The sequence below is a fragment of the Protobothrops mucrosquamatus genome, unplaced genomic scaffold (assembly GCF_001527695.2).
Source record: "Protobothrops mucrosquamatus isolate PMUCROS unplaced genomic scaffold, P.Mucros_1.0 scaffold1620, whole genome shotgun sequence".
Classification (NCBI taxonomy): Eukaryota; Metazoa; Chordata; class Lepidosauria; order Squamata; family Viperidae; genus Protobothrops; species Protobothrops mucrosquamatus.
In genome coordinates this window covers 76121-103189 of record NW_015387781.1, presented here as the reverse complement: position 1 = coordinate 103189, position 27069 = coordinate 76121, and the positions used below count along the sequence as shown (strand labels likewise).

The window sequence follows — 27069 nt, the reverse complement described above, 5'->3', positions numbered from 1 at the left end:
AGGTAGGGATGATTTTAAGAAAATTTTAATTGACACACAGCTTCGAATATTTGGCTTTTAATTTGGTTTTATGGGGTTTTTTTGTTCTTTGATGTATTTTGTTTGTCTGTTTTAATATGCTGTGCACCGCCCTGAGTCCTACGGGAGAAGGGCGGTATATAAATTAAATTATTAAATTAAATTAAATTAAATTAAATTCCCATTTCCTTCAAATATCTAATCTAGAAGGCCATGGGTTCCACAGTGTAGGAGATGGCACCGCAGATAGGAATAGTGAAAATCAACTGCATTTTCACACCAGCTGGAATACCCCAAGAAGAATTATGCTGGAAGAATATACCCTAACTGTGCACTCAACGAATAAAGTATGGGTGGATTTTCTACAAGAAATCAGTACATTCATTGTAACCATTATTAAGAAAGTTCATGTATATTATTCAATTATATTTTTTGTTTTTCACCCTATCAAGGTGACTATCTCTGTGGGCCCCCTAAGACATAGAAGATGAGCACTAACTGTTGCATATGAGTAACAATTGCTTCACAAGCTTTAAAAATTAGATCTATGTTTAGATAATCAGATTCATTACCAAATAAGTGCAAGCAATGCCTTATTACCTTCATAATTTGTTTCTCCTCCTCTGTACATGTCTTCATGATCTCATCCCCAGATGAAACAAGTTCTTCTATTGTATCTTTGTGTTTCAAAATCTCCATGGTAAATCCCTAGTCATATAACAGATTGCTATTAAGAGTAGCAGGACGTTGACCATTACATATACAATATAAATAATATCAAATTTATAATGATAATTGATTTAACACATCACAAATGGAATCTGTTTACCTTTTGAACTTGCAGCTGAGCAAAGGTCTGGTCCCGTTCAAGTCTTATGTCACCCAGAGATATCAGTTTCTTTTCTGTTTTGTCAACCCAGGCTAATTCATTATTAGCTGCCTGATCAAACTAAAGAAGGGCCAACAAAAAGCAGTTATTAAAAAAATTGAAATGTTTGCTTTTAGATAAAAGAAACCTAAAAGAACACTCATCAAAATCCAGTTACAAACTACTACATCTCAAATAGCTATGGTCAATCCATATTTACTGTTCAAGGATTTATGAAAAATGGTGTCTAGATTATTGAGTGTGCTACTTTTTGCCTATTACAGCAAATATGAAATAGTTTTTAATATTTTCCAAGTGAACAGGTTTACTGTTCTGTAAGCTTCTTGTACAGCATAAGTCTATTCTATCTGGCGCTTGAAGGGATGCTCTTCAATTGATATTGGGTATCACACGCATGCACTTAGAGGCATGTAATGGTGGAAATCAGCAAGCATTAAAGATCAAAGTCCATGAAATGCAAGAAGCTGTGAATTTCCATGAAAAGTTGCACTAATGTAGAATAAGAGACTAATCTGCAATAAAACTCTACTTACAATCCAACGGGGGTGGGGGTGGGAGCTGGGATTGTGCCTGTGGGCTCACTTCCTAGTTTCTTCTGTATTTATTTTGCAGACTGAAATAAGTCTCCGCTTGTGTTCAGCTGAATGTCAGCAGAAATCTGCTTATAATCACAGACTCAGTTCCACGTTAAAATCTCTTTGTAGTTTTTTTTAAGGGGGGGGGAGAATAAAGACTTTCCAGATAGCTGCAAGGTTCAGCGCTAATCATAGAATAAATTTGTGCTAAATATGTTAGCTTCCTGTAACATCTGGATAGTTTATTTTTATTTTAGTAAAGTCAAAAGGTCTCAAAGTAGCTATATCATGTCCTTTGACATTTTTGCATCAAGCTCATTTTAAGTATGTTCCTTAGTGATTCTGAGATTTCTTGACTTAAAATAAAACTGAACTGTCCAGAAGTTTAGGAAACTAACACAGTTAGCACAAGACTATTCTATCTATGTCTTGCTGTTGTCCATTTTTAAGATTACTCTCTTGCTTTAATACAGGTTCAATTATTTAACAGCATTATTTAAATCCAGAAAGCAAATGCTCCTTCTTCCTAATGCAAGCAAAATGCCAATCCAGTTGTGTCATATGTACCTCCTTTATAAGTACTCTGGTGATTGTCTGGACAGAATAATCCCTTCAAGCATTTTTTTTCCCTGCGTTCATTATTGAATGGAAAAAGAAAGAAATTCCACACCCACTGTCCTTCCATTTCTACAGATGCACCCTTGCCTTCTCAGTGAGGGAAAGCTCTAGAGAACCACTTAGACTCAATTCAACTACCTTGCTTAAGTAGATTAATTGAATCCATAGATATATGGAGCAAGCTTCAGTACTATTACCATATTATGAGACAAAAAGTGATATTTGTCTATTTGGAAGCACACACAGCCTTCAGAGCAGGAGTGAAGAACTGATTTCAGGCTAAGGGCCAAAATAACACTGGGCAATTATGCCAAAAACTGCATTATCAGCTAGTCTCCATTGTGAGGAGGTGGTCCCTAATGTATTTGCCTTTAGTGATACCCATACAATCCAATCACATTTACAACTTTCATTTGTAGACCATAATTCAGAAAAGACTCTTCACAACTAGGATTTAAAACTGTTGTCTGTTGACACTGCGAATAGCTGTTTTAATGCCTATTGCCATGGTGGCACAGTGGTTAGAATGCAGTATTGCAGGCTAACTCTGCTGACTGCCAGCAGTTCGATTCTGACCGGTTCAAGGTTGACTCGGCTTTCCACCCTTCTGAGGTCAGTAAAATGAGGACCCAGATTGTTGGCGGCAATATGCTGGCTCTGTAAAACTGCTCAGAGAGGGCTGTAAAGCACTGTGAAGCGGTATATAAGTCTAAGTGCTATTGCTATTTGCAGGATCAGTAAGCAAACTCTCAATGGGGAACAACACAGTGTTGGGGGAGATGAGTTTCCTTTCCCAGCAGTGTGCCCTCTCCCCCCAAGTTAATGTTTTTAACAGGCAACATTTCAAGGGGGAAAGTTGCAGCATCAGAAAAGGTAAAGGTACTGTCTCCCTCCCCAGTTGAAACTTTTCCTCCCTTCTCTCTGCATGTCAATTTTCTTGAGAGCTAGGAAAAGCTCTAATGTTTGATTAGAACAGAATAGACCTGGAAGGGACCTTGGAGATCTTCTAGTCCAGCTCCCCACTCAAGGAGAACCTATATTTAATATTTATTTGTTATGTATATGTAAGAGTGTGGGTCTGTACATAAGTTGTATATAGTATGTTTAGGTGTGTGTCATATATGTGTTTCACTTTGAGAGCGGGCAACTAAATTTCATTTTTGATGTGTGCCGTTGTGCCCACAGTAAAAAAATGACAATAAAGGTTATCTTATCTTATCTATACCATCTCAGAGAAGTGACTGCCTTATGGCACGGGTGCCAGAGGCAGCACTCAGAGCCCTCTCTGTGGGCACGCACGCCATCACCCCCCAGTCCTAGGCCTTCAGCTGGGTTTTATAAAACCTTTTCGCTTTAGGCCTCCACTGCCATGTGCAAAAAAAAAAGGTTCAATCAATCAATTTCAACTTCTCGCGGGAAAAAAAATCTTGCAAAGTTGGAATTGATTGATTGAACTTTTTAGTCCCACCCAGTCTGCCGTTACCACCGCAACCACGCCTAGCCAATGGGCTACACTCAGCCTATGGACCACACCCACCCAGCACCCGACAATGCATAAGTGGGTTTTGGGTTGCAGTTTGGGCACTCGGTCTCTAAAAAGTTCGCCATCACTGGTCTAGTCTCTTCTTTAAAACCTCCAGTGATGGAGTACCCACGATTTCTGAAGGCCAGCTGTTCCACTGGTTAATTGTCCTCATTGTTAGGAAGTTTCTCCTTAATTCCAGGTTGCTTCTCTCTTTGATCAGTTTCCAACCATTGTTTCTTGTCCTGCCCTCTAGTGCTTTGGAGAATAATTTGACCCCCCCTTCTTTGTGGCAGCCTCTCAAATACTGGAATACTGCTATCATGTCACCCCTATTTCTTCTTTTCTTTAGACTAGACAAACCCAGGTCCTGCAGCTGTTCTTCATATGTTTTAGTCTCCAGGCCTTTGATCATCTTAGTTGCTCTTCTCTGAACTTTTTCCAAGGTCTCAACATCTTTTTTGTAGCATGGTGACCAAAATTGGTTGCAGTATTCCAGGTGTGGTCTCACTAGGGTTTTATAAAGTGGTACAAATACTTCGCATGATCTTGATTCTATGCCTCTATTTATACAACCCAGGATTGTATTAGCTTTTTTGGCTACTGCTGCACATTGCACATCCACTAGGACTCCAAGGTCCCTCTCACAGTTACTGTTTTTGAGCCAGGTCTCACCTAATCTGTACTTATATCTTTGATTTTTCCTGCCTAAATGTAAAACTTTGCTTTTCTCCACATTAAAACTCATTTTGTTGGATAGGGCCCATTGTTCAAGTTTGTCAAGACTTGACAAAGACCTACAAGGTCCCTTCCAACTCTGTTATTCTATTCTATTCTGCTTTATGCCCTTTAGACAGAGGTCCTTGCTAATCATGCTTGTTTTATGTTCTCCAGAATTGACCATAATACCTGAAAAAATATTGTATGAATCTAAATTATCCTACAAAAGTATGTTTGTTTCTCCAAAGTCACTATTGTATCATTAATCTCAGTTAGAATATTAACTATCACTTAAAAGTAGCTGATGGAATTTTAAAAAAAACACCAGAATGTAGCAATAGCACTTAGACTTATATACTGTCCCATAGTACTTTACAGAACTCTCTGAGCGTTTACATTGTCAGCCTATTGCCCCCAACAATCTGGCTCCTAATTTTACTGACCTTGGAAGGATGGAAAGCTGAGTCAACCTTGAGCCAGGTCAGGATTGAACTCCTGGCAGTGAGCAGAGTCAGCCTGCAATACTGCATACCAACCACTGCATCACCACAATTCATATTCTAAAGTGCTAAAAGATGTAGATTAAAGTGAAAACAGCATGCTTCTAACAATTGAGACCATGGCAAAGGAGATGTATTTTTACAGATTTTACACATTACACACTGAGCTTGTGGAAGCCAAACACAACTCCTTAGGGAATGCATTGCACAGTGTGGCACCAATTCAGGAGGCATCTTTAAGTCAGCCTCTTCTGAAATCTATCAGACAGGTTTGTACTGGGAAAGGCTGCTCTTTAGATAATCAGGTCTGAAGCCATAAAAAAGAACACTTTAAACTGTGCCCCATAAACAGCTGACAGCCAGTAGAGACAGCTCTTACAGGGATCAGTACATTGTTTAATAGCCTTACTGCCCCATTTTGCACAAAGGCAGCTTCTAGATCTGATTCAAGGCTAGCCCTTTTATTATAAAGCACAGCCCTTTATTTCAGAAAGCTGTCTTTAGATTTATTTTTTCAAAAACTCACTTTTGTCTTTTATTTTGGTCATGTAACTTTTTCTGTACAAATGGTACTACTTAACACACATTCTTGCATTCATGGAATGTGAAAAATATGGGCAGTGAATTGTGTTTCTAAAATGTATATATACTTTTATTTTAGATATTTTTATTAGAATGTGCATTTTTATAAAGTTTTTCTTGGTGTTGCTCTTGAGTTTTCCTTTGTAAAACAAAGCTGAAAACAAACATTTTTTTAATCCAAAAGATTTCTTCCTTTTTTAGTTTTGCCTTTTTTTTAATAGGGTCACCCTACACATACAGCACGTTGCCATAATCAAGAGACAACTGTTGCCAAATCTGACTGGCTTTGGAACAAACTGGCACGCTAGACACAATTGTGCAAAGATGTTTCTTGTCACAGCTGTCACCTTAGAATCCAGGGACAGCTGAGGATCAAGAGTATTGCCAGACCTAAAGTGAAATTAATGAATAAGCTATCATAACTTGCTCTTTAATTATGAATCATAGCTGAAAAGTAAATTATGTGGCCCAAAGATTCTCCCATGAGTAATTCTTTATCATACTGTTCAATCTATTTGAAACAGGCCACAAACATTCACTGCCTTTTTACAACTATAATCAGAGCATATATACTTGGCCTGAACACTCTGCTTTAAATAGAGGCATTTGGATTGAGTCATGCTAAATTAAAGGGCTAGTAAATCTGATCTTTAAAATCTTTAAAATCACACACACACATACAAAAAAAATTATGCTACAAACATCCTGATGTGAACATTAAGCTCACTTTAATGCCATATGCAATAAGAATAACATTTATTGTTCATGGGAACCTACACCTACCAGTTTTGCATCACTTATACAACCTCGCATTCGATCCTATCGAGCACCATAAACTGCAGGCATTAAAAGGATTTAAGATTTAATCCTTTGTTCTGGTGAAATTCTTACTTAGTTCAATGCATGATGTTCCTCCTAAAGCTTCCCAGTATGAAGCTGATCTGAAATTTTTGCATCAATCAGGAGACAGATGGCTCTGAGAATGACTGGATTTGCTTTGTTCTAAAATTCATGTCTGAAAATTAAGGCCAGGATCCCCTCCTTCTCCTCAAGATGAGCCCCACTTCTTGAATAATAGAGCCAATGTGTGCAAGTAGAGTACAGTAAAATGAACAAAACATTTTTATTTTGACATGAATTCCCAGGTGAATGAACTGGCCTGTATGTTTTTGTGTGTGTATAGTGCAAACCTGATAAAAACACATATTATTCTGGCTACAGAAGATTAAAACAATATTACTTTTACCTGTTGTGATCTTAAAATTGCAGCATCAATTTCTTCCACTTTTTGATTTAAAGTGTCACTCATTAACCGGTATCGTTCATTGTCTTCTGTAACCATTTTATCTATCCCTTCCCTTGCTCTCCATGGCACCAGTTCCAACAAAGCACTGCTGACTTCATTGAGATTATCCAATAAACTTTTCTTATCTTTTACTTCTTTTTTCAGTTCCTAAAAAAGAATATTTGAGGTAAACACACTGGCAAAAATCTATGTGATTCTCTTCCCTTCATTTTTTAACAATACTATGAGAAAGATTATATGCTGAATATATATTTAGGGATGCTGGAGGAAACATTAATAACCAGCACTATGCTGATGATGCTGCATCTGATACTGAAAATGCAAATGATCTGCAAGGTCAGCTAACTGAAGTCAAGAATTATTATTATGCGTGCGTAATCTACAGTTAGATTCACAGTCTAAGATTGGTGGAAATTTAATAATTCAAGGCTTAACAAAGACCCTAAGAATTATTAAGGAAACATCTAAAATATAGGCAGTTCCAAACAAGGTGGGTTTTTTGTAAAATTCTGGTGTTCAAGTCTGATAAACAAAATGTTTCCAGATATCAAGAACGTCCATTGCATATTGCTCCAATGGCTTCAGTCACGATTGGTTTGACAGATTTCTTTTTCCATAAAGTGTTCAAATTCAATTTGCAAGCTCCAATATTTTATAATGTTTTCTAATGTTTTCTTATTATTCATGTATGTTTATTGCCTTGTGTATGCACCCACACGAAGACAATAAACATATATATCTCCAATGTTCCCCATCCTGTAAGGTGTGTTTGGCTGAAAAAGGGTGTCTTACCCAAAGCCACCGAGCCAGCTTGCATGCCTCAGAGAGATCTAGAATACTTTTGTTTCTGGACCACTACCTTAATCAATATACCAAGACCAAACAATGAAGATGTAAGTAGCTCCTATCTTTTAGAATTGACTGTTCTTAATAAAGAAATAGCAGACAAAAAATACTATACATTGTAATTAGAACTTGGTACTATAGTAATGAAGGCCCAGGAAAAGATATTCAGGTAACATGACATGTCTATACCTAAAAAGATCAGAATGGTGCAGTAATAGTTTTTCTTATGAGAGTCTGTGGAAATGAAAGTTGGAGTTTGAAAACAGGATAGAAAGAGCCAGGGCTTTTTTTGTCATAGAACGCCCAGAACAGAGTTCCAGCACCTTTTTTGGATGGAACCTTGTAGGGTAGGCAAGGCAAGTTGTATGACGTGTGTGAGTTCCGGCACCTTTTTTTTTTCACAAAACAAGCACTGGAAAGAGCATTATTATTTTTTTTACAACAGTGTTAGAGGAAACTCCTGAAAATACCTTGAATGGCCCAGAAAATAAAGAAATGGATCATTGAACAAATCAATCAAGAGTTCTCATTTGAGGCTCAAATAACCACGCTTAAATAGTTTGGACACACTATGTCAAGACCTAACTCTCTAATGAAGTCTTTAATACTGGGAAAAGTGGAAGGAAAGAGAATGATCAGCAGCCATTGGGTGGACTCAATTATAGAGGTGGTGTGTGAACCAACGGAAAACCTGAAGAATCAGGTGAGGAGAGATCATTCTGGAGAAGGTTTAAACTACTGTATGTCAGGGCCTTGCTAACCCCTTCATGAAGTTTCAAGATATTCATCAACCCCAAATCTTTATTACATGAAAATAATTTAATAAATACTTTAACTAATAGTACTATGGATAATAATAATAAATCAGAACAATAATGGATTGTTCCATAAATCCTTGGGTGTAGATATTATCCACTTTGAAGACTCTGATCTACGTGGTCAATAAGGGTTAACACCAACTCTTATTAACACCAACTTGATGAACATAATCTATCAAGAAATAACAAAGTTATAAAAAGATTTATTGCAAATAAGAAGCTGCACATGGGAAAAGTAAAGGTAATTTCAATTATCTTTACTTTTGTTAATTCCTGAAGGGAAGCTTGGTCAAAATACGATTTGAATATGTTCTGGGGGTTTGCTGGGCAACTTACCATAGTCCACATGTAATCAAGAAAGTAATATGAAGAATTCTAGTCTGTCACTTACAATTTATAATCCATTTACCTCTCCTGCCAGTAAAACAAATAACTATAATGGCAATGATGTAACATAGAAATCAAATTCTAGTATATCTTCAAAAATGTAGACACTGGATTCATCTTCAAACAACTTTCAGCAGTTGAGCAATAAAAAAGAGTTTATCTTATTATGGAATAATTTCTTAAATAGATGTATTTAGTAAAAGCATAGTGTGGTTTGCAATTGGATAGCTTGTATGTTAAATTATTGCATTTTCCCCTTTATAAAATGATTCATTTAAGTGGCTTTACTGCAAACTTTATTACATGTATATGGCTAGCCAAGTTATAGCAAAGAGTTTATCAGCCAACTTCAACTGGCTGATTTTTCATAACACATATAGTATACAAACCACAATGACCTTGTGCATGCAATAGATTAAGCCAAAAAACAAATAGCAAAGTATGAAGTCAATCTTTATTTTCTAGCTTGATACTCACTTTTTGTCTTTCTTGTGTTTCGCTTAATTCTTTGCCTTTGGGATCTTGAGAGTTGTATGAAAGTAATTCGACTTCAACTTTGTCAAGCCAAGAACAGAGTTCTTTGTGAACTGATTGGAGCTGCCCTGAAAACTGAAGAGCTTCTTCTAAAGTCTTGAACACCTCAGAACTCAGGTTAGTGATATCCTTGTACCTTGCTTTGATGCCTTCCAATTTATCTTGAATTACAACAATTTCATCTCCTAAAATTTGAAAAGAATATTATTGCCAAAAAAATCCTCAAATCATCAAGTTACTGATTGCAAAAATGAATAACACTCCTATTTATTTTTTAATAATTTATAGTTTGGGGCAGATTTATAAACTATATTTAGAATATAATAAAATAAAATAAAATAAAATACATAAAAGCCGGCAAAGTAAAGTTGCCTTAAGACTGAGCTCAGTTATTGTAACTTACAGGGACACATTATAGAGCATCTTTCCAGGATTTCTTTTTTTTTTTTTTACTTCCCAATCTAATTTACAGTTCTGGAATAGTTCCCAATCCACATACTAATCACAGCCTCTGTTGTTTAACTAGCTACAGGGAGTTAATGTACTAACTTCTAATGAAAGTATTACAACCAGAAAATTATTAAATTTAATTAAATAGGTCCTTTGATATATATATTCTATATATTCTGATATATATAGGTCCTATATATCTCAGAATATACAGATGATGGCACTTTTTATTTCAATTCAGATTGAAATCTGATCAATATACCAAGAGATGATTTGTCCAATACGCTAACATCATTTCCTTGAAAATGTTAGACCTATATAACCTAAAGACCTCTTGACCTACAATTGACCGAAATAACCCAAAGATCTGTTGACCTGCAAGAATCAATGTATAACCAAAACCCACAGCAAATTATTTAGGAAATTCATTTTTTCTCTGAGAACATTTAATATCCAGAGACTTAGTTCATTGAAAATTAATTCTATAAAAATTCTGTTCAAATATTGGCAACATTCAGCACAGCAGAATTCACAAAGAAGTTCTTGATGAATTGTGCAATGCATCAGCCTTTTGATTTAGAAAAAAAGGCTGTCTAATTAAGACGTTTTGTAAGGAAATACTGTAAATTAAGGATCTTGCCATGTTAGTCTCTCCTTATTTTTGTTGGTTCCAAATACTAGGGCTCTTATTCTGGCAAATATATTCTTCAGATGAACATCAAGTGTCCCAAACTACGAGGGCAATTCGGAAATAAACCTCTATTTGAGCATGTGTGAGAAATAGGCAGGGATAGTGACGCCCAGCCTATGGTGCCGTGCGCAGTAGTTCAGTAGGCAGTGAGGAGTGGAAGAAGGTTGTGTTGCAGTTGACTCATCCGCTAGATCAATTGAAAATGAACCCTGCCATAGAAAATCCCACCAAATGTGAAGTGTATTTAGTAATGCAATTCCTGTGTGCCAAAAAACTTTCAGCAGCTGCAATTCATCGCAAACTGTGTAATGTTTACAGACCAAATGTGATGAGTGAAGGTGTCATACATCAATGGTGTCGCATGTTTAAAGATGGACGAAGTAACGTGCACGATGAGGCAAGCCCATCTGTAGTCAGCGATGAACTCATGCAGGAAATTGACAAAAAGGTCCGTGAAGTCCGCCAGTTCTCGATATCTGCAAGCGTCCGGTGTGGTGTTGGTTCATGATAATGCTCGCCTGCACACCGCTAGAAGCACAGAAGAACTTTCGAAGCAGCTCTGTTGGGATGTTTTTGATCACCCCCCCCCCCTAGCCCAGATTTGGCGCCAAGCAACTACCACCTTTTCAGACACATGAAACACTGGTTTGCGTTGCACCGCTTCAACGAATGACAATGCGGTTCACGATGCTGTTGCAGGGTGGCTTCATTCCCAGGGAGATTTTTTTTGCAGAAGGAATTTCAAACCTTGTAAGACGTTATGACAAGTGCCCCAATTTGAATAGCGATTATGTCAAAAAGTAATGTAATGTTGTAGTTTTCTAAGATGTATAATAAATTTTCTGTATCTGCGAGTGTCTGTCATTGACAACGAAAAGGAGGTTTATTTCTGAATTGCTCGCGTATTACTGGACAAACATGCTGGATCTTGAACGTGTATCAGAAAATATTCAAAATCAAGCATGCGTGCCTGTTAAATAAACAGGTACATGATCATCGCAGCAAATAATACAATTTATAGGCAAATCATATACAACCCTCAGGAAATATTCCTAGGATTTAGTTTTTAAATGGCTTTACTTATTTTGGATGCACCAAACTCCAGGATTATTTCGATAGATATATGGGAGTACTTTAGACACCCATGTTTTATCTTTAACCGGTTTTGAATGTATTTTCATAAAAATATATTTCTGATAATCCTGGAACAAACAAGATTATCCTATAGCCTGGCTAATTCTGAATATGACTGGCTAAAACTTGGAGGAATGTTTTTTAACATGCTCTGATCCTTCTCAAAGCCCTGATTTGCATAATTTGACGACAGAAGAGTAAAAAGAGTTTAATTTTTATTGTTCAATATACATCCAGGACATGACAGAACTCACTATTAAGCACTATTAAGATTGGATATATAGATCTAGTCCAGACATGTCAAACACAAGGCCCGGGGGCCGGATGCGGCCCGCGAAGTGGTTTCATATGGCCCGTGAAGCCATCCTGGAAACAGTGAGGGAATGGCCCCCTCTGCCTTGGCCCTGGCCCAGGCCAGCTGGGAGCCAATGTACAATTTTGTGGTGGCCATCTATGCTGAAACGTATTCGGTCTTAGCTCCATAACCCCCCCCCCCGCATGGCCTGAAAGGAACAGTGAGGCTCCTCCAGTGGATCATGCCTTTGCACTTGCCCTGGTCCCACCCCCTTCTGCCAGAGACCCTCATATCTGTCCCACTCCTGCCCAGGCCCCCACAGGCACCCTTAACGCAAACTATGTAGAGCTGGTCACACCCGCCCAGTAGGCCACATCCACTCCATCCACGCCCACCCAGTAGGCCACACCCACCCGGCCCCGAGGGCAACCGCAATGCTGATGCGGCCCTCAATGAAATTGAGTTTGACACCCCTGATCTAGTCCTTCAAAACAGAGGACCACGTAGGGGGTCTATTGTAAAATATCTGGGGAAGAGTTTACAGGCCCAAGTCAACCTTAATCCTATTGCTCCTAATGTGCCCATAGTAGTTTATAGTGATTAATCCAAATCTTCCAAAAAATGTCAGCACTGTTATATTGTAACCAAGTAACTCATTGCGAATTAATTCAATGGAATAAAACAGGTGGAAGTGATAAATGCATCTATCTATCTATCTATCTATCTATCTATCTATCTATCTATCTATCTATCTATCTATCTATCTATCTATATCTATATCTATATCTATATCTATATCTATATCTATATCTATATCTATACAGATAGATATAGATATGTGTGTCTCATCTAGTTAACATTAAGTCTGAAATCTTGCCCTTCTCAGACTCAAATTATTATGTTTGGGAAACTTCATAAAGTCTAGAAAATTCACAAGATGTTGCCTTCTAAACCAGACGTGCTATGTGCATTTGGAATGCAATTTTTCCACAGTACTACCTCTAGTACAGAGGATGTGGTCCTGTTCATAAATTAAAAAAATATAATCATTTTTAACCTTATAACAACATTCACTATCACAATCATCTACTTAGCTCTCCTCCAGAAAAAGTGGGAAAAGAAAAAGACCGCTGGGATAAACACTAATGCAACTGATCTACAGGTTAAATTATTGGTTGGTATCTAAATGGATATATAACTCCATTCATAACTGTGATTTCATTTATAATAGCAATAATTTAAAAATACCAAACATGACAAATATAATCAGTATTTCCAGGATCACATATATTGAAACTATAAATGGAAAATAACTAAAACTCTACAGGCAGCTAAAATTCCATGGGGGATTGAAAAAAGGCTGGCCCCCTATTATAAAAGTAGTGAGTCCAAAACACTTCTTCCAAATAATTACCAAAAACCATGGAGCAATAGCCATCTAATTGTTTGCTTAGAAAGAGGCTAAACATTTTAAAATGTTTCCATCAATTACTTAGGAGACTGAAAAATGTTTGTGGTTACAAAAAGAAACCTCTACAAATTTTCCTGACAACGGCTATAGTGGACATTTTCACTGACAGAACATTTACTTTTGTCAAGACTAGAACAAAGACACCTTAGGAAGCAACAAATGCTAGTCTGAGTAGCATGGAGAGGGTGGAATGTTGGTTTCCTGGCAGGAATTCTGGTATTTATAATCCTAGCCCAACATCCCATCAGGACAAGATGAACAAAAAGGATTTATCATCACCTTTCCACCCCTTGAAGCTATATTTTATGGCTTTGGAGCATAAGAAAGCCATGAGCAATGACTAGATTTTCATTTATTTATTATCCCTGCCTTCTTGTTCCTGTAAACCAGGGGTTCCAAACCGGGGGTGCCCTGGGAGTCCAAGATGATATTCCAGGGGGTTGCCTTTATTTCAAACTTTTGTTAAGGGGTGCGAGAATATATCAGAAGCGTTCTAGTGGTACGGTTTATAGAAAAGTTGGGAACCGCTACTGTAAACAGTAGACCTGCAACATACAATGAAACTTGGTACAGTTTATTCACCTTAACTGTAACTGTTTTAATTCCCCAAAGATCCCTTTTAAAATCCTTTTGATACCACCAGTTCAAATATTTACTTTTTTTAAATACAGAAATTAATTTTCCAAATGAAAAAGATTGCCAACTCATAATTTATGCTCTCAACCATATTGTTATAACCAGCTGTCAATATGAATCCAAGCCATTTTTTTAAAAAAATGGTACATTAACTATAAATTTTTGGCACATTTATTCTGGAAAAATATACTTTTATACTTTTATAGTATTAAAAAACTAAGTAAAAAGATGTTGTTTAAGTTGCCACTGATATAAATCATTCTCACCTGTAGTTTGTTTAAGAAGCAGTAAACCATTTTGAATAGCTTGATCAACATTATCTTTTCTGACCTTAATCTCTTCTTGAAGAACCTAGGAAATTTAATGATTTAAGAATATGGAGAATGAGAGAGAAAAGGCAACAGCACCCTAAACACACCAAAGAAGTCATCACTAAAAGTTCTTCCATTTTATAAAGAATAATGCATTCATTTCTTTCTTCGTGGGAAAGAAAAAGAAAAAAAGTTCATGAGGTAACTAAAAGAAATAAATATTATGCAAAATTTAGTTATAAGAAAATTAATAAAATAAAAATAAATTGTTAATAATATGATTAATGATGGTAAATTAAAAAAAATAACAGAAAATAATGGCAAATACCAGCATTTCAGCGTGCTGTTTTTCTAGTAAATCAGTACTGTAGTCTTGGACTCCCAATTTGCTCAGTTTCTCATGGACTTCATTCAACCAGTTCATCAATTCAACCTCATCTTCTCCAAAAATCTGAGCATTGCAATAGGCTTGTTTCAGGAGCTCAGCCCTACTTTTGCTTTTTTCTTGAACCTCAATATATCGGCCTTCTGAAGAATCTAATTTCTCTTGAACCATCTCTTTATCTTCCCTGGAGCACAATGTGTTTAAAATTTGACCAATATTAATTGCTTGCTGTAGATTTTTACTGTGAACGGTGATGTCTTCCTCTAAAGTCTAAACGGAATTTTCAAAGCAGCGGAAAGGAAAAAAAATTGAAAAGAAAGTTTAACAAAACCATGTAAACAAATATGGGCGCAACTAAATAAAAAAGCAAAATGAATGAAACAATTTGAGTGATATAGAAATGTATTCTTTTTAAAAAAAACTCAGGCAAGAAGGTAGAGAAGGAATTTCCAATTCTTCTGAATGAGGAAGTTATAAAAATAACTCCGAGAGGCTGCCCCTTAAGGTCTTACTTTGTGTTGAGAAATCTGTTGTTGCAGTTTGGAAGCCTGGGTGCCAATGGGTTCTGAATTGGAAAGTTTCTTTTCAGTAGTTGCTAGCCATTCAACCAACGGTTCTAAGGTTTCATGGAACTGCTGAGCTACAGTTGAAATCCCTTCCAACTGGCGATGCCTACAAAACGCAGAGAGAATGAAAAAAAAAACATTTGAGGATCAAATAAAGGTAAAAGATTCCAAATTTCAATAAAGCTTAACATTTTTTTTTCAAAAAATAAAACTTTGTGACTCAGTAACAAAAGGTAATCTAAATAAACACAAGCCCCATCATCAGAACAAAACTTCATAGTATTTTGTACTTTGTGTTAAATCATATTTCAAAACCACATGAAGTATTAGTACCACTTTATAAATCCTTAGTAAGACCACACCTGGAATACTGCAGCCAGTTTTTATCACCACATTACAAAAAAGATGTTGAGACTGTGGAAAAAGAAGAGCAACTAAGATGATTAAACGTCTCGAGAGAAAAACATATGAAGAACGGTTGCAAGAATTGGGTATGGCTAGTCTAGAAAAAAGAAGGACTAGAGGTGACATGATAGCACTATTCCAGTATATGAGGGGCTGCCACAAAGAAGACGGGGTCAACTTATTCTCCAAAGCACCAGAAGGCAGGACAAGAAACAATGGAGGGAAACTAATCAAGGAGAGAAGCAGCCTGTAATTGAAGAGAAACTTCCTAACAGTGAGAACAATTAACCAGTGGAACAGCTTGCCTTCAGAAGTTTTGGATGCTTCATCACTGGAGGTTTTTACGAAAAGACTGGACAGCCACCTGTCTGAAATGGTATAGGGTCTCCTGCTTGAGCAGGGGGTTGGACTAGAAGACATCCAAGGTCCCTTCCAGTTCTATTCTGATTGATTGATTGATTATTTAACTACTTACACATTGATTAGTTAGATCTGCTGGACCACTTTACTCTAGGCTAGAAATGTTTCAAATTAAATCTCACAGGTGCGAAAGGTATCAATCCTTTATTAAAATAATACTTAATTTGTCAGCTCCTCCATGCAGTAGACCTTCTCCTAATGCCCATTTTGTAATCCCCATTTTGTAATTCTAGCTATCCACCAATTTATTAAATCATGTTTACTGTATTTCACCTGCAGTTCTAGTCCTAACAATGCTAATGCATTTTCCTATCCAGCCTCAAAAGTTAACGCTCATCTTAGAACAAAAATGCTCATACAGCAGCTTCAAATTACAGTTTTCTTTGCTGTAGCTAGAAGAGCTCCCTGTTCTACCAGTAAGTGAATGAAAATGTTTCAAGTACCTCATTTCTGCTTTATCAAGCAATGCAGCCCATCTGCTGTCCAGGAGACTCAGCTGTTTCAAGATCTTTTCTTTATCTGCCGGCTCTGCTGACTCTGCCATTTTTTCCCCTTCACGCTTGATCAATTCAACAGTAGGCTTGCGGTCATCTAACAATCTCTGGAGAAGCTGGAAACAAAATAATCAAAAATTAAATTGCCAGGAAATGATGGCTTTGTGACAAGATGAAGAGGCTGATTATCCAAGGTCTGGCTTACCAGCAAGTGGGAGAGATTTAAGCAAGCTGTCTTCTGAAATGGCAGGCAACAGACAGACCAGCATTTATGCTTCCCATTGCATAAATAGATTATTCATTCATTTAGCACTGATGGACTAAATAAATCCTGTTGTCAGCTGTAGAGTTATTATTTTCCATTTTTATTTTAAATTCTGTTTCACATTATACTGACAGCTCAGGTTGGCTACAAATAAGCATGCCTTCCTTGCTTTTATGAAATATAGTGCTTTCAGAGTAGGACATTCCATTAAGTTATACAGCAGCTCTTCGAGATAGACCAGATCAGGAAACCGACTCCGCTGGGAAGGCTAGAATTAGCTTTATTGAGATAGGCAATAATAACTAAGTGTCCCAAGTCTCCTTGTGCTTTCATCCTCACCTTCTTATAACCTAGTGAGTCAGTGAAGAGAGTCAGCCTCAGTCCATTCTTAATACTATTCCCCCTTTCCAAGACTTAAGGAAGGCTTCCATCCTCTTCGTTTACGTAATGATTTCTGAACACTTGCTTCAAAACCATCTCCGTGGCTCTCTGTATGACAGCAGTCCATTGTATTTTCAAAAGATACTGATGAACCCTCTTACTAGGCACACAAGAATATAAAACTTGCTCTTACTTTAAAATTATTCTCTTCTGACAGGGCTTTGCATAATATTATTTGTGCCCGCCATTCTTTGTTCCTGGATATATGAAGTAGTCACTATTCTGAATGCTGCCTACAGATGCGGGTTTTTGCAAAATCTGTCTTTACTTTCTATCAATTCATTTCCTGTTAATTCTGTAGCATTGACTTTATATTTTCGATTAAGTACAATTAGTACTCCCATATGAACAACTTCTAGCAACAAACTTCCCTACATCAACCTTTGGAATAATTATTTATAATTAGCTAAGGACCCATATCCATCCTTTTTAGAAGACAATAGTTGTATTACACACAACAACAAATGTTATGGTATCTTAAAGATGTACTAATTTATTATAAAGTAATCTGTTGTTAAGTGTACTCAAGAAACCAGCAGAATGGTTTTATTGTTTTACATGGTTGAGGAGGAGTGGTTGTGAATTATAAACCATGGTGTTCAAGGGAAGTGCAGAAAGACTTCTTCACAGTACTAAGAGCCTGTACTTTCTACACTATGTGTCTCTTTGACTTCGTTTACCATTTCCATCATACGGTTTTGTAACTCAGTGGAATAATTTTAGACATCTGATAAACTTTTATAGACCACTATCTATTTATGTCATACCAAGTTGTAACTTTTTCAGGGGGCATTAGTAAAATTTTCTTCCTAGTTGTAGACTGGCCTACAAAAATCATATTTGTCAAAAGCCGAGTAAATGAGACACACAAGTTCACCAATTAAATCCATGCTTATTCTGCTCTCCAAGACAACAATATGGGCAGTTCAAGAGCATGTTGTAGCAAGTACCACATAATAGAAAGCATGCTCTGTAATTGTTTTAATTAGAAAACAGAAGTACTTAGTTAAACAATTGAAGGCAACCCTCTAAGGAAAGACACCGCATGGTGTTTAATGAATCATCTTTCCAGGCTGTCTGGAAAAGCCAGCAGCCAAGATGCAGCTGTGCAGAGGAAAACTATATTTGAAATTCTCCTGAGTATATTCCGAAAGTTAGCTTGGGAAACAATCCAGGTAAATTAAACTTCTTAATTGGAAATTAAGTGTATAGCCAAGCCTTGAGCTATATTTATTTTTCTCAGGATTACATAATTACTATCATCATCATAAGATTTTACTCTTGGAATGCCCTTAAAATTATAGCTTTAGGAAAGGATTTTGTGGAAATGCAGTAAAATACTTTAGGGTTTTATACACATTCATTCAGCTTATTAGGTTTTTAAGGTTATATTAGCCTCCATTGAGGCTTTTTGTTATTTATGCCTTGCGTATAAACTTCTTATATGAGAAATCCCCTGATACTGTAAATAAAGTATTAATTGGTAACATGTGATTAAGCTAGTGCTGATTCTTTGCAACCACACAGATTGACTTCTACAGAATTATACGAATTACTTCATCTTTCTGTGTTGACCTTTCCTATGTTCATGTATTTTACATTCCATATTCCCCCTGTAATTCTGTTTTTGCAAGTTCAGATTTTCTTTTTCTGTGTGGCAACATCAGCCACTTGATGTTCCAAAGATTTCAATCTAGACTTAATCCAATATAAACTTTGTAAACACTATTCACAATCTCTTCAAATATTGTTTTTATTAAGAATTTTAATTATAATAGTAAAAATAATGCAAACTAAACTTAGAGAAAGAGAAGCAAATGAAAAGACTTAGAAGTGCAGGTAAAGATAAAAAGAAAAGAGAGTATAAGGAAAAAGAAAAAATATGACATCACTTTCAACCTTCATCACAACTATTATAAACAAATTTAATAACTCTTCACTCTCTATAACAGGAGTCCCCAACCCCCCAGTCTGTGGACCTGCACTGGGCTATAGCATGCCAGGAACTGGACCACACAAACAAGCAAAGCCCCATCTATAAGCCCCATCTAAGTTTAATAAATAAATAAATAAATAAATAAATCTATGGGATGCAGGCAGCACACAAAACCACGCACTCTCAGGTCCGTGGAAAAACCTTTCTCCATGGAACCGGTCCCTGGTGCCCAAAAGGCTGGGGACCTCTGCTCTAGTCCTCCTTAGATGGTCTTTACTATGACACTGAAAAAAATGACTTATGGTGACTGTCTTTCACACTTATGACTGTTGCAACAGACCCATGGTCACGTGATCAAAATTAGATTGTTTGGCAACTGGCATGTATTTATGACGGTTGCAGTGTCCCGGGGTCATGTGATCCCCTTTTGCGACCTTCTGACAAGCAAAGTCAATGGAAAAGCCAGATTCACTTAACAATTGTGTTACTAACTTAACAACTGCAGTGTTTCACTTAATAACTGTGGCAAGAAAAGTTGTAAAATAGGGCAAAATTCACTTAATCTTGCTTAGCAATGGAAATTTTGGGCTCAATTGTGGTCATAAGTCGAGGACCACATCAGGCTTCCTCTCTAGTAACCAATTTCCAAAATCATCACTTATCTTTTGCCAAGACTTACAACTGTCAGAATAGCAGAATAGCCAAAATAATTCTGTTTCCCGTGAAAAGTTATTTTTTTTACATATCATTTCAAAAACTTATAATAAAAGTAAATATTCCAAATTTATCCTGACCCTTAATCCACTTATAGCTTTCTTAGGTCAAAATCTTATTTAGCTTTTTGCTGTTTATTTCCCATTCTTTACATTTTTAAGCCTGTAGTTATTTTTTCTCTTGTTCAGAGTGGGAAGATAAATTAACTGAATGAAGAGTTTTCAACCTTGTTGTTGCAAAGGTCTCTAATAGCTTTAAGATGGTTAATAGGTAATTTTCCAAAAGTGAAAGTTTTGTGAACTCAATGTCCTTTAAAAGGCTCTGCTGTGGTTGCGAACAAGATGACCGATCCCATGACTTCTCAATGCTCAAACCGGTGGACAACCACTGTCTTCTGTCTCCTCACAAGAAGCAACCACACATGTGGTTGCTTTCTGTGAGGAGCACATGTGGGCAATCTTTCATTCCAAGGAAACAGTCAACTCGCTCATTTCTTGGTCTTTGCTGCGGTGGTTGGCTCGGCTTTCACAAAGCTCTCTTCAACTTGCCATACTTCCCCTGGAAGTTCTCATAAATGCCATTAGCATTCTTAAAGATCATGTATTGGAATCACAAGCTAAAGGAGAGGGCGGAGTAAAGAGATGTGGCAACTTGGAGTCGCTACATGGGAGGAAATGTCAGACCAGACTAGTGAAGGGAATGTAGCCAGACTGGCAAGGTTCTTGTAATATATGTGACCAACAATAAAGGAACTGCTTTGGACCATTCACAAAGTTGTTCTGGTTACTTGCACCTGACATTATTCTTGCCAGACTTGCTGCCTTTCCTTGGGACACAGTAGATAAAGTTTCACTAATCTGGTCTATCATGTTTCCTCCCATGAAGTGATACCTCTTTACTCCCTCTTCTCCTTAGCTGGTGACTGTACTATAGATCATCAGCTTTCCCTCAGCAGCATATTAAGTACCATCCAACCCAAGAAGCCAATTACCTGGAACTATATCATCAATCACTTTATCTTGTCTATTCATATGATTTTCTTGGTAAAATACTGGAGCAGTTTACCACTGCATTATCTCGTGCAGTATGAAATGATGCCTCCTTTACTAAAGTGATCTGCCATCCCCATTATTTTTATACATTGCTGTTGCCCAGTGTATGCGCCTGCTTGCTTTAGCTGGGCACCTAGGATGATCTTCATGACTCAGAGGTGACCCTGTTAACAGTATATACGGTTGGCGTATATTCCTGGCATTCTTTGCACATCCCTCTCATGATAATGCCCTGCCATGATAAGGTAGTGTCGTAGGACTTGAGAGGGGGGGGAATAAAGTATCTTTATATTTTGAAGATTATGTTTTGCACTTTGCATACTGCATACTACTTAAATATGGGTAAGCCTGTAGTTCTCTGTGGTAGGCAAATCCAATATAAATACCTTTCTACGCATTTATTTTTTCTGTCAAGTGGATGTTTTACTATTCTATTATTAAACTATAAGAAGATGAAACAAAAAAGTAAAGGTGCTACTCCTATTTTAAAAAAATAAAATTGCAAATTTTGTTGCTATAAAAGCAGGTCATCTTTGTTTTTCATGCAACTGATTCAGGAAGCTGACTTTCATCCAGCACTAACATTTGCTAAAAAATTGCCAGTTGCTAATCCTGACCCCAACATACTCATCATTTTCTCCTTGATGGGCCGATTCTGAAAATAAAGTTGTGGGTTGAACAATGTTTATTTGATTATGTAGACCATTCCCTTTCTATTTATATTCAAGTGCATAAAGGATGCCAAAATCCATCTAGAGCACTCCAGAGTAATGAAGTAACGTTAGTGGAACTAAGATAGCCTGGGTCTTGTCAGTGCCTTGATAGGGACTATTTGGAAATTCCATTTTTATTCTCTCCTATTCCGGGATAGAATGGTGTGTAAACATACAAAAAATAAATTAGCTAGTATGCTCCTTCAATTTTTCATAAAAGTAATTTTAAGAAAATCCTTTATGTGGTATGCCTGGAGCAAGGCTCAAATTACAGAATGAGTGTGAGATTAAAAAAAAAAGAATCTAAATGGGAGTTAATTGAATCAGTTGCTTTTATCTCAAACACTTGTTCTGTTACTCTGAAATAATAATTTGGTATTCACTTCTGAAGATCCTCTGGGGAGACCTTATTCATTTCTGAAGCCTCTGATTGAATAAGCAAGCATGGAACATTCTAAAATGCAGGCGATAATGGATAAATTCCTGTAGACTCTAGATTCTGTCCTCCCTGCCTATGTTTCCTCCCCTTCCAGAGGTGAAGCAAATTTCCCCTTTAAAAAAAAAAGCATAAAGAAAAACTAGGATATGGAACAATGGAATAAAAAAGGCTAATATCCCTTCCCATTCAAATTCTTCTCTGTCTGTCTCCCTGTCCCATCTCAAAGTGGACACAGTGGATCATGAAAGGCTAGTGTTATTTCCACCTCCATCTACAATGAAAGGGGGGGGGAATTAAAAACTAAAGACAAATAAATAACTTTCACTTACTTTTTGTTCCTGTATTTGGGCCTTCACAACTTTAAATTCAGCAGACGGGGGCTTCTGATTAGCCACAAGATCTTCTGTATCAATTAACCAGCTAAGAATCGATTCAACAGCATCTTGAAATCTCCCACAGTGCAACAATGCTTCTTGCAACTGTGCTGCTCTTTGTGCAACCTGGAAAACATAAATCAAGCCCCAACCCTGAAGACATTATCCTCTGCCCACAATGCAGCCTCTGACTTCCCGACCCCATTGAGAAAGTGAAGGAAATTAGGAGAATAAAAATTAAGCATTGCAATGCTTCATGGACGTGATGATATCCGAGTACAGGTTGTCTGCGACTTACAACCATTCGTTTAGTGACCGTTCAAAGTTACAATGGCATTGAAAAAAGGGACTTATGACCATTTTTTTACAATTACGGCTGTGGCACCATCCCTATGGTCACATGATCAAAATTCAGATGCTTGACAATTTGGCATGTATTTATGACAGCGGCAGTGTCCCGGGACGGGGTCATGTGATTCTTTTGCGACCTTATGACAAGCAAAGTCAATGGGAAAGCCCATTAACAACCGTGTCACTAGCACAACAGCTGCAGTGAGTCACTTAACTGTGGCAAGAAAAGTCATAAAATGGGGCAAAGCTCACTTAACAAGTGGTGTGCTTAGCAACGGACATTTTGGGCTCATTGTGTTCGTAAGTCGAGGACTACCTGTACTTAGATAATTATTTAAAATTATTGCCATAATATATGAGCTGCAATATTTAGTCAGCCACCAAGGCGTAAGACCTAATTCTACATCTAGAATGGAAAAGATAATCTTCACAGTTTCTTTTCTTTCTTTCTTCAATTTTGCATCAATGCTTGGATGGCAAACAAAGTGTCTCCTCAGTTCTCTTCAATCAGTATGGAACAGAAAATGGCACTGTACTCACTAGCTGTGATTCACATTAATAAAATAATGGTCTGTTTAGGATAGACTTTCTTATATTTTCCAAGATCACTGAAATGATACTATCTGACTTTATGTGTTATCAGCAGACATGACAGGTCTAACACTATGGAATCCTTCCCATTCAATTCCAAAAAAGATGCTTTCGAGGAATGCGATTAAAAGTTTTAATAAACATTAAAGTTATGACCGTAATAAATGTATAGAGATTTATAATATGTTCTAAATTTATATTATAATATAAAATATTCATCATATAATAATATAAGTAACACGTTAAACTTACATACAGAGAATACCAAAACCAGGCCCCATAAACCATTTATTTGAAGAGTTAATCTATTAAATTGTCGATGGGTCCTGGCTTCTGGTATTCTCTGAATGTACATTTATCATGTTATTATGTTCATTATATGATAAGTATTTTATATTTATTATAATAATAATGAGTAATTATTCCTTTCTCATTTGATGCATGACCATTGAACATTCCTAAGTATAGTAATAATTTCTTTGAAAAAAATATTAATACATAATGTGACTGGCCTAGGNCTGGCCTAGGAGGTTTGACTTTTGATATACTCTGTTAGATGCAGAGCATTAACACAGGAATGATTGTTCTGCAACTCTTCTAAAGGAGAAACATATTTTCCCACAATCACAGTACAGCTATGGGAGCAGCCATTTGACTCCTCAGCTTAAGCAATGTAGACAAGTACTATATTACCACCTATGTTCAATCCAAATATGTTTTCCAAATTATTTCCAAAACTATATGTAACGCTACTGATAGGTATAATTTTAAAAATAATATTTTGTGTTCATGTGAGAAATATTCATCTGCGCGTACAGGAACTCTACACGGGTGCTGAAGCATAGGTGATGCGTCAGACTTGGGAGACTACATGTTATTATGCAGCATGCCTACTATTTAGCAACTTTGTGGTGAGTTATCGGAAACAACAACCCAGTAAGAGCAACAAGTATTTGCAATGAAAATATAGCTTAGTACCTTTTTATTGAGAGTCTTCCACCTTGTATTAACATCTTCAAGATCATGCTCAAGGTTATCAGTACTTGCATTTTTAGCAGCGCTCTGAATAAGGCCTTGACCCAACCAATTTACCTCCTGTTGCTTAAGTTGCAGTGGTTCAATCTCTTCTTTCTCAAATGCCTATCAATTGAAAAAATATATAAAAGGAACAGAAAGTAAAAGACAAAACTATTTGGACAAAAGAGCCTGGAGCCTGTTGAACAAAAGCAGCAACCGGAGCAGATATTGGAAGTCAAAACACACAGCATGCACTGTGTTGAGAATAATCTTTATATGTAAAATGTATATGTAAAATTGCACTTAATAGCCTAAAACAATTCAGGGCAAATTCAGACGATTAGATAGACAGACAGACACTAAGGATTGACAAACAGTTATTACAAAAGTGGCAAGAAACACCATGTTAACAGTGAAAGTATGACCATAATGGTCTGGGTTTAATGGAGCTGTGCAAGCTTCAAAAATGACTTGGAAGAAGGGCTTCAAACCTTCAGTGTGAATGCCATCTCTCTCTCTCTCTCCACTAGCCAAACAGCTTCTGTGCAAGGTTAAAATAATAAGTGCCGGCACTTTAAAAGTCTCATTACCTTTGGATTTCTTAAACTGATGTATCTTTTTTCAGGCTCATAAGGAACCCTGAAAAAAAACCTATGGCTGTTTTAATATCTCGCAATTCCACCTGAGGTCTGAAGTACCTTTTCCCTCTCATTTGTAAAGCATCAACAATCCTGATGTTTAACTCTCCTAACACAGAGACACCCCCCAAAATCTGTACTCTATATGGCAGTGATGGCAAACCTTTTAGAGACCGAGTGCCCAAACTTCAACCCAAAACCCACTTATGTATTGCTGGGTGCCGGGTGGGCGTGGCTGCCGGGTGGGCGTGGCTACAGTGGTCATGGCAGATGGGTGGGTGTGGCCAGCTCGATGTTGCTCCTAGGGAGGGACACCTGTGGGGGCCGGGCAGGGTTGGGAGAGATCCAGGGGTCTCTGGCGGGTGGGGCGGTGGGCAGGAGGCTGGTTATGCGGGGAGAGGTGAGGCAAGGCGGGAGTGCCATGTCGCAGGGCAAGGCGAGGCAGGGGCCGGGGCGGCGGCTGCCTGACACCATCGGCCCCGCACACAAAGGCCAGCAAGCGCATGGGTGCTGGAATGCATCTGGCCACGTGGGACCTCAGCAAGTTAGCGGGCGGCTGGTTGAAGAGGACGGTTGCCATCTTCAGGGCATGGCGTGCGTGCCCACAGAGAAGGCTCTGAATACCGCCTCTGGTACGCGTGCCATAGGTTCGCCACCACTGCTATATGGCAATTCATGCCAGGTTGAAGAGAATTGCTAGGGAAAGTAATTCTGAAGATGTTTTTCCAAAGTCCTATCTAACTGCTTTGTTTACATGAATATAGAAGCTCACACCCATTCTTTTTGGAAACACACACCACTAGACAACACACTTTTCCCTACCTATACCTGACAGTGATAATAGTTTGGAATCCTTTCATTGGAACAGAATCAGCATCAGATGCAGTACTCTTGCACAGCTCTAGTTTAAAAGGAGTCCAGTGTTCTTAGTTTTAATTGAGGGAGCTTGTCATTAGTTCAAGTGGTTAATGGGTGACTGGATTTACAGTTCCAGTGTTATTAGAGTGTTATCTTATGGCAAAAAAAACCCTCAAAGTAACTGCAGCAATGAAACTGGATTTGGTCTTTACGCTGGTGCAAAGCAATGAACAGTAGCATTATCCTCTTAAAAGCAGCAGGAATGGTTACAAAAAGTGACAGTAAAACCAAGAGTAAATAGCACTGCTGCATTTCCATGAGATTCCCCTTTGGTTTAACTATAACATTGCCATAATAAAGGAGGTAAATATAATAAACTCAATCCATTAGACCAGGGGTAGTCAACCTTGGCTCTTTTATGACTCGTGGACTTCAACTCCCAGAATTCTTGAGCCAGCATGGCTGGCTCAGGAATTCTGGGAGTTGAAGTCCACGAGTCATAAAAGAGCCAAGGTTGACTACCCCTGCATTAGACTGAGGGGGCCATCTGAGGATATAAAAAGGCAATCAACAAGCAAGCATTCCCAGTTATTGAGATGGCAAAATTAAATAGGACAAATAATATGCAACCTTTAGCCTTCAGGCACTTTGGGCATTAAGGAAAACTGGTACATTTGATATTGGTACAATTAATATAAAGAATGCTACTGGACACCAAAAGTGTAACTTCCATTACTCAGTATGGTTAATACCTATGTAGGGGATTAGCTTACACACTTACATAGTAGACCCTATTCTCATACTTATGTTTCCAATTACGAAGAATTACCTGAGAAGTTTTATTATCTTAAAAGATGAGAATCTGAAAACCACATATGCTTGAAAGTTGCCATCAAAGACCTGCAGCCCTGGGGAGACTTCCGGTGGCAGGCGATTTCGCTGGTCGCAGCTGTTTGCTGCCTCCCGCCTGTTTTGCGTAAAAGCCGGTTTGACAGCCAGCATCTGCTGTCAAACGGCTTGATACCTTTCCCCTGGGCATAAGGGGATCGGTGAGCTGCCCGGGGTAGGAGTTGAGTTCCCGAGTCGTCCTATATGGACGATGTAGGC

At 37.6% G+C, this 27069-nt stretch overlaps 1 protein-coding gene across 1 annotated transcript in view; it reads right to left on the bottom strand.

Annotated features, from left to right (window-relative positions):
* The window catches only part of LOC107293452 (dystonin), a gene marked incomplete at its 5' end in the record, with an annotated part of 166922 nt that overhangs the window by 64375 nt on the left and 75478 nt on the right, over positions 1-27069 (bottom strand). The window contains 10 exon segments of the mRNA XM_029285407.1: positions 619-726; positions 848-967; positions 6671-6877; positions 9259-9500; positions 14259-14343; positions 14632-14958; positions 15201-15360; positions 16523-16689; positions 22463-22633; positions 24428-24589. Of these exon segments, the coding sequence (XP_029141240.1) occupies positions 619-726; positions 848-967; positions 6671-6877; positions 9259-9500; positions 14259-14343; positions 14632-14958; positions 15201-15360; positions 16523-16689; positions 22463-22633; positions 24428-24589 (1749 nt within the window).